Genomic DNA, 6,962 nt, shown 5'->3' with positions numbered 1-6,962 from the left:
TGTGGTGCCGCTGGCTGACAGCACACAATGCCGAGCTTAGACCCCCCCACTCACACCGCAGGGCTCTCGGGTGGGCGGGCCTTAACCAGCCCACTTTCCTTTTCTGTCACGATGGTTTCATCTCCCCTGTACGCACCCCAAATAAATGAAGTCTAGCAATGTTTTTCATATAAAACAAGCTCCTTTTATTGTCTGGAAACCAAGAAAACAGACAGCTAAATAGTCTGAGCCAGTCCCGGGACTCTGGGGGACGGAGCGTCCCCCTCCTGCATGGTTCTGGGTGCCTGCACACCCTCATCTTCCTCCTCTGCCATGACCACCTCCTCCAGGGTGCGCCCCTGGAGCTTGCTCCCCACTAACACCCTGCAGGCACTTGCTGGTGGCCGCCCTTCCTCAGCATAGCGGCCCCTCAGGAACACAACCCTCCCCTCTTCATCCACAGGGAGCCCGTGCGCCTGGCACAGACCCCGGGCTTCCTGGGGCCCATCCAAGGCGAGCAGGTGGACCACGAAGCCCAAAGGCAAGGGCTGTCCCTTGGGGGTGCTCAGGGCACGAGCCAGGCGGGCCAGAGCCGCGCGGCGGGCAAGGCCCACGTGGCCCTGCACCGCGCAGCTCTGCAGGTAGGGCAGGGTCCTGAGCAGGCGGAAGAAGCGGGCGGCATTGCCCTCTCGGAAGGCAGCATCGATGGCCAGAGCCGTGCGCAGGGCCGGACAGGCACGCAAGGAGGCAGGCAGCTGCAGAACCTCGCGCAGGGCCTGCACAGAGCCTGCGGGGGCAGGAAGCAGGTTGAGGCCTGGTCCTGTGGCTTCAGCACCAGCTCCCCTCCATTCCCGTGGCCCCCCATCTCTGCTCCCACCCTCTAGCCCTTCACCAGGCTCATCTCTAGATCTCTGCCCTGCCCCTTTGGACCTTCCCCTCCTGACACCTTCCTCCACTCCCAAGTAAAATCTGTGCGCAGACCCTTTCCTGACCCAGCTCAGCGAGGTAGCAGAGTATGTCCAGCTCCTCCTGTTTGGGCCCTCACAACAGGCAGGGAGTGGACGGCGCTTACATGTGGGCCCGGTGACCAGGAATATTTAATGACTTACCTGACTATCCTACATAAACTTCTATCTACTACATAGTAGAGGCTGAACAAATCCATGTTTTGTGACTTGGTTTTCTTAGTGTCCTAGCTGCTTTGCACCCACAGTTTGGGGCTGTCCATGCCAAACTATCCCCTGTCCACCTGAGAAACCCCCTCTTTTTTTCTGAACTGGGGATTAAACAGAGGTGTTCTACTCTGAGCTATATCCGCTGCCCTTTCATTTAGTGGTACTGGGGATTGAGCCCAGGGTCTACCTCTGAGCTGTACCCCCAGCCCAATTTTCTCTCTCTCTCTCTTTCTTTCTTTCTTTCTTTCTTTCTTCCTTCCTTCCTTCCTTCTTTCTTTCGCAGTACTGGGGATGGAACCCAGGGGGTCTGATGATAGAAACCGGGGGCTCTAAATCTCCAAACTACACCCCATTTCCCTCACACACAAAGGTCTGGAGATGGAACCCGGGGAAATCTGACCCACGAGGTACACCCCTGCCCTATTTTTATTCTTTATTTTGAGACAGGGTCTCACTAAGTTGCAGAAGGCCTCACTAAGTAGCTGAGGCCGTCTGTGAACCGCGATCTTCGAGTCTTAGCCTCCCGAATGCTGGGATTACAAGCATGCACCACCACACCCAGCTTCCCTGCCCCACTTTTTATTCTTTAATTTGAAACAGGGTCTCACTAAGTTGTGGAGGGCCTCACTAAGTAGCTAAGGCTGTCCTTGAACCGCAGTCCTCCGGTATCAGCCTCCTGAATGCTGGTATTATAAGCGTGCAACAACATGCCTGGTTCTATTTTTTATTCTTTATTTTGAAACAGGGTCTCACTAAGTTGCAGAGGGCCTCAGTAAGTAGCTGAGGCTGTCCAGGATCCTGGACCTCCTGTCTCAGCCTCCTGAATGCTGGGATTACAAGCCTGCGCCATTACGCCTGGCTTATTCTTTTTATTTTGAAACAGGGTCTCATTGAATTGCAAAGGGCCTCACTAAGTAGCTGAGGTGGTCTGTGAACTGCGATCCTTGGTCTGTCTCCCAGATGCTGGGATTACAAGTGTGCACCACCACACCCAGCCCTGTTTTATTTTTATTTCGAAACAATGTCTCCCTAGATTGTTGAGAGTCTCACTACTTGCTGAGGCTGTCCTCAGGCCTGCAATCCTCCTAGCTCTGCCTCCCAAGTACTGGGATTACAGAAGTGCATCACCCTCCACAGATTAGGGAAGGCCATTTTCTTCAAGGAGATTCTGTTTCCCTTCCGTGAAATCACGACGACTGGCATCTTGAGCCACTTCTGTAGCCGAGGTCTGACCCACTTGTGCGCTGTGAAGTCCAGCAGCATTTTCTTTTTGTGTGGTAGTGGGATTGAACCAACCCCGAGGTGTTCTACCTCTGAACTATGCCCAGTCCTGTTTTATTTTTTATTTTGAAACAGAGTCTCACTTTTTTGCTGAGGGTCCAAGTTTCTGTGGCCGTCCTTGGCTCTGCCATCCTCTTGTCTCACTCTCCCACGTACTGGGACTACAGGCATGTGCCACCATGCAGGGAAACCATTTTATTACAATTGGCTAGAATTTACATAAAGGGTCTAAATCTTGATCCGTCTCTCAGATATGTTCATGGGCACACGTATTCTTAGTTGCTTTGCAACACTATTGGGCAGTGGAGATTAAAAATGTCTGAAATAGGGAGTGGTGGCACATGCCTTTTTTTTTTTTTTTTTTTTGGGGGGCAGTACCAGGGATTTAACCCAGGGGCACTCTACTTCTGAGCTATACTCTCAGCCCTAGTTTTTTTCTTTTTTCTTTGGTGGTACTGGTGTTTCTGGAAGCCCTTCTACCTCTGGGCTACATTCCCAGACCTATTTTATATTTTTACTGTTAACAGGGTCTCTTAAACCAGAGAGGCTGGCTTCGAACCTGCGTGATCCTCCTGTCTCCACCTCCGAAGCGCGGGGATTGCAAGCGCGGGGATTGCAAGCGTGGGGATTGCAAGCGTGTGCCACCACGCCTGGCTTTTATTCTTTATATTGAAACAGATTCTTAGCTGGGCGTGGTGGCACAGGTTTATAATCCAGCATTTGGGAGGCTGAGCCTGGAGGACCGTGATTCGTAGACAGTCTCTGCTACTTAATAATGACGCTCTTTGCAACTCAGTAAGACCCTGTTTCAAAATAAAGAATAAAAATTAGGCCTGGGGGTGTAGCTCATAGGTAGAATGCCCCTGCAGAAAAGAAAAAAAAAAAGAAAAAAAGAAAAAAGAAAAGAAACAGTAGCTGAAAGTGGCTGCAAACCTGTGATCCTTCTGTGTCAGCCTCCCAAGTACTAGGATTACAAATGTGTGCCACCATACCCAGAACACACCTTTAATCCCAGTATTTGGGAAGCCAGACAGGAAGATCCCAGGTTTGAGGACAACCTTGGAAAGTAGGGAGATTCTCAGCCATCTAAGGGGATCCCTGCTTCAAAATAAAAATAAAATAGGGCTGGGGGGTGAAGCTCGGAGGTAGAATGCCCCTGGGTCAAATCCCCAGTACCACACAAGGACACAAAAGTTTAAAAATCACTATGTCAATTCTCCTTCGTTTTAATCTTTTAGTACTGGGGACTGAATCTAGGGGCATTCTACCTCCATGCTACACACTCAGCCCTATTTTCATTTTGAAATAGGGTCTCCCCAGCCATGGTGGCGCACGCTTGTAATCCTAGCGCTTGGGAGGCTGAGGCAGGAGGATCACACAGGTTCGAAGCCAGCCTCAGCCACTTAGTGAGGCTCTCAGCAACTTAGTGAGACCCTGTTTCCTAATAAAGTATAAAATAGGTCTGGGAGTATAGCCCCGAGGTAGAAAGCCCCTGGGTTCCAACCCCAGTATCACGAAAAACAAGAGGAAAAAAAAAAAAAAAGAAAGAAACAAGGCCTCGCTGGGTGGATGAGAATCTCACCACTTGCTGACTCTGCGATCCTCCTGTCTCAGGCTCCCAAGTCATGGGACTAACATGGCGAGCACCGCCAAGCCTGGCTGGACTCTTCTAACCCACGTCCTGAGAACAGAGTCCACCTGCTGGAGCAGACAGGACTGAGGGCCTGTACCAGGACGTGATGGATCCTCTCCTTGAGTTTTGAGGGTGGAAAGTTATGTCGCGGTCAGTAGTTCTTTTTTGTAGGGCCATGGGCTCTACCACTGAATTACGAACGCCATGGCCCCTGACCGCGGGACGTGAAGGCTTCCGCTTCCTTCCCTCGTCTGCTTCCCGCGTCCTCTCGGAGGGCTCCCCTCCCTTGGTCTGCCCTTCGGGGACCCGACTCACCCAAGTTATAGAGCAGAAAGAGTCCCTGGAAAGCTGCCTGGCGGGGGCGTGTCCCCGCACCCCTGGCGTAGCAGCGTCGCAAAGAGCCGAAGCTCTCCTGCACCTGGGTCTGCAGCAGCACCGGGTCCACCGGCCCGCGGACGTCGTCCGGCCCGAGCCGCGCCACCACGGCCAGCAGCGTGGCCAGCGCAGCCTCCAGCACCACGGTGGCCTCGGCGTCGCCCGCGGCCTGCAGGGCCAGGTCCATGCGCACCGCGCGCAGCCGGTCGGCCACGAAGCCGACCACCTCCGCCGGGGACGCGCCGGCGCTCTCGGCCACCTCGCCCGCCAGGTAGCGCACGGTGGCCAGCAGCACCGGGGGCGGCCGCAGCTGGCTGGGCGGGGGCCGCGGCTTGCCGGCGGCCGGCCGGCTGTACTCCTTCACGGCGCGCTGCGGGTCGGCGCGGGGCGGGTCTCCGGGGCAGCCCGGCGCCAGCTCCAGGCGGTGCAGGCGGCGCTCCCTTTCGCGCAGGTCGCGCTCGGCGGCCGGGCACATGTCCGGGCACAGGCCCACGGGCAGCGCGCGGCCGGGCATGGCGGGCGCTCCGCAGGCTGGGCGGCGAGGCCTCGCCGGCCGGGCCGCCTCCCGCCCGGGGCTCCTGCGGCCCAGCACCGCCGCGCCGCCGCTCACCAGGCGCCCAGCCGGCTGCGGGACCCCGCGTCGTAGTCCGCCGAAACCGCCGCGGGGAGCGCGCTCCGCTTCCGCTAACGCCCCGCCCAGAATGCACCGCTCGGGGCCGGCGACTCGGAGCCGCCGCCGCCGGCACTCCCAGGATGCACAGCTTCGGCGTCCTGCTGCGACCAATCGCCGGGCGGAGGGGCGGGGCCTCGGCGGGGCCACGCCCTCGAGCTCCCGGCTTTCCTCAAGTCCCCAAAGCTAGTGCTGCTCTGGGTTTCTCCCCTTCGTGCTCCGCACCCGGCGACCCGGCTCTACACGTTTCCACTGTTGTCTTTAGAGATGTTCTCCAACATCAGAGGTCAGCAAACGTGAGTGCGTGCTGGGGACTGAATCCAGAGGCCGTGTACCTCTGGGCCACGCTCTCAGCCCTGTTTGTCTTTTTTCTTTTTTTGGTGATACTGGAGATGGAACCCAGGGGCATTCTACACCAAGGTCCACCTATTTTTTATTCTTCATTTTGAAACCAGGTCTCACGAAGTTTCGGATGGCCCCACTAAGTAGCTGAGGCTGGCCGCGAACCGCGATCCTCCGGTCTCAGCTTCCCGAATGCTGGGATTACAAGGCGTGTTCCACCACGCCGGGCTCTCAGCCCTATTATATTTTTTATTTGAAAACATGGTCTCAGCTGGGCACGGAGTGTAGCTCGGAGATCGAATGCTCTTGGGTTCCATCCCTAGACCCGCAACAAAAAAAAAAAAAAAAAAAAAAAAAAGAAAGAAAACATGGTCTTGCTAAATTGCTAACAGCCTAGAGCCTCAAAACCTGTGATCCTCCTGCCTCAGCCTCCCAAATACTGAAATTACAGGCGTGCACCATCACACCAGACTCAGCAGATTTACTTATTTTTGTGGTACTGAGGATTGAACCCAGGGCCATTCTACTTCGTAGCTACACCCATAGTCCTTTTTTTTTTTTTTTTTTTTTTTAGTATTGGAAATTAAACCCAGGGGCCTTCTACCTCCGAGCTACACCCCCAGCCCTATTTTTTTTTGTTTTTATTCTTTAGTTTTAAACAGGGTCTCACTGAGTTGGAAAGGACCTCACTAAGAAGCTGAGGTTGTCCACAAACCTTGATCCTCCTATCTCAGCCTCCCAAATGCTGAGATTACAAGTGTGAGCTACCACTCCTGGCTCTATTTTATTCTTTATTTTGAAACAGGGTCTAAGTTGTGGAGGGCCTCACAAGTTCTGAGGCTGGTGGCAAACCTGGGATCCTACTGTTTCAGCCTCCCAAGTACTGGGATTAAAAGTGTGTACCACAATGCCTAGCTTCTAGTCCTATTTATTTATTTATTTATTTTTTGAACTGGGGATTGAATTTAGGGGCATTTGCTCCATGCTACACCCCTAACCCTATTTTACATTCGTTATTTTGAAACATGGACTCACTCTTTTTTTAAGAAACGAGGGGGAAATGACCGTGGACATGGACAAAGCCTGAGGAACGAAAGGTTCCGAAAGAATTAAAGGAGATTCTATGAACAGTTGAATTCTCCAAAACTCGGTGTAACTCCTGTCCTTTCTGGAATTTGCCCTCTAAGGCCCACCTGTAATCACGGGGCGGATCTTAATCACAAGACCTATGATGTCACAGGTCTTCCTTTTGTCTTGCTTATGTTTAGTGATTTACATGTCCTTCACTTAATACCCCACTATTGTACTTTGGTGTTTACTCTCTTCTACTAGGATCTGATGATTAACCTAACTAGAGAAGGATATAAAGATCTTGGTTTTAGAGAATAAACTTTGTCAGTTGCTCATCAGGCAATTGTCCGTGCCTTCATTTCAGGGCAGCTGCTCATTAGGCAGCTGCATTTCAGGGCAGCTGCTCATCAGGCAGCTGTTCAGTGTTTCCCGTTCA

At 53.5% G+C, this 6,962-nt stretch overlaps 1 protein-coding gene across 1 annotated transcript; it reads right to left on the bottom strand.

Annotated features, from left to right (window-relative positions):
- Positions 1-215: 215 nt before the first annotated feature.
- On the bottom strand, positions 216-4,957 carry SAC3D1 (SAC3 domain containing 1; the record flags this gene model as incomplete). Its single annotated transcript, XM_080692359.1, has 2 exons — positions 216-766; positions 4,384-4,957. The coding sequence occupies 2 exons, from the start codon at positions 4,955-4,957 to the stop codon at positions 216-218; spliced, it is 1,125 nt and encodes a 374-aa protein (XP_080548485.1).
- Positions 4,958-6,962: the final 2,005 nt, after the last annotated feature.

This window comes from Muscardinus avellanarius (assembly GCF_963383645.1).
Source record: "Muscardinus avellanarius genome assembly, chromosome: 1".
Taxonomy (NCBI): Eukaryota; Metazoa; Chordata; class Mammalia; order Rodentia; family Gliridae; genus Muscardinus; species Muscardinus avellanarius.
The sequence above is the reverse complement of the archived record's forward strand: the minus strand, read 5'-3'. Positions and strand labels throughout refer to the sequence as shown.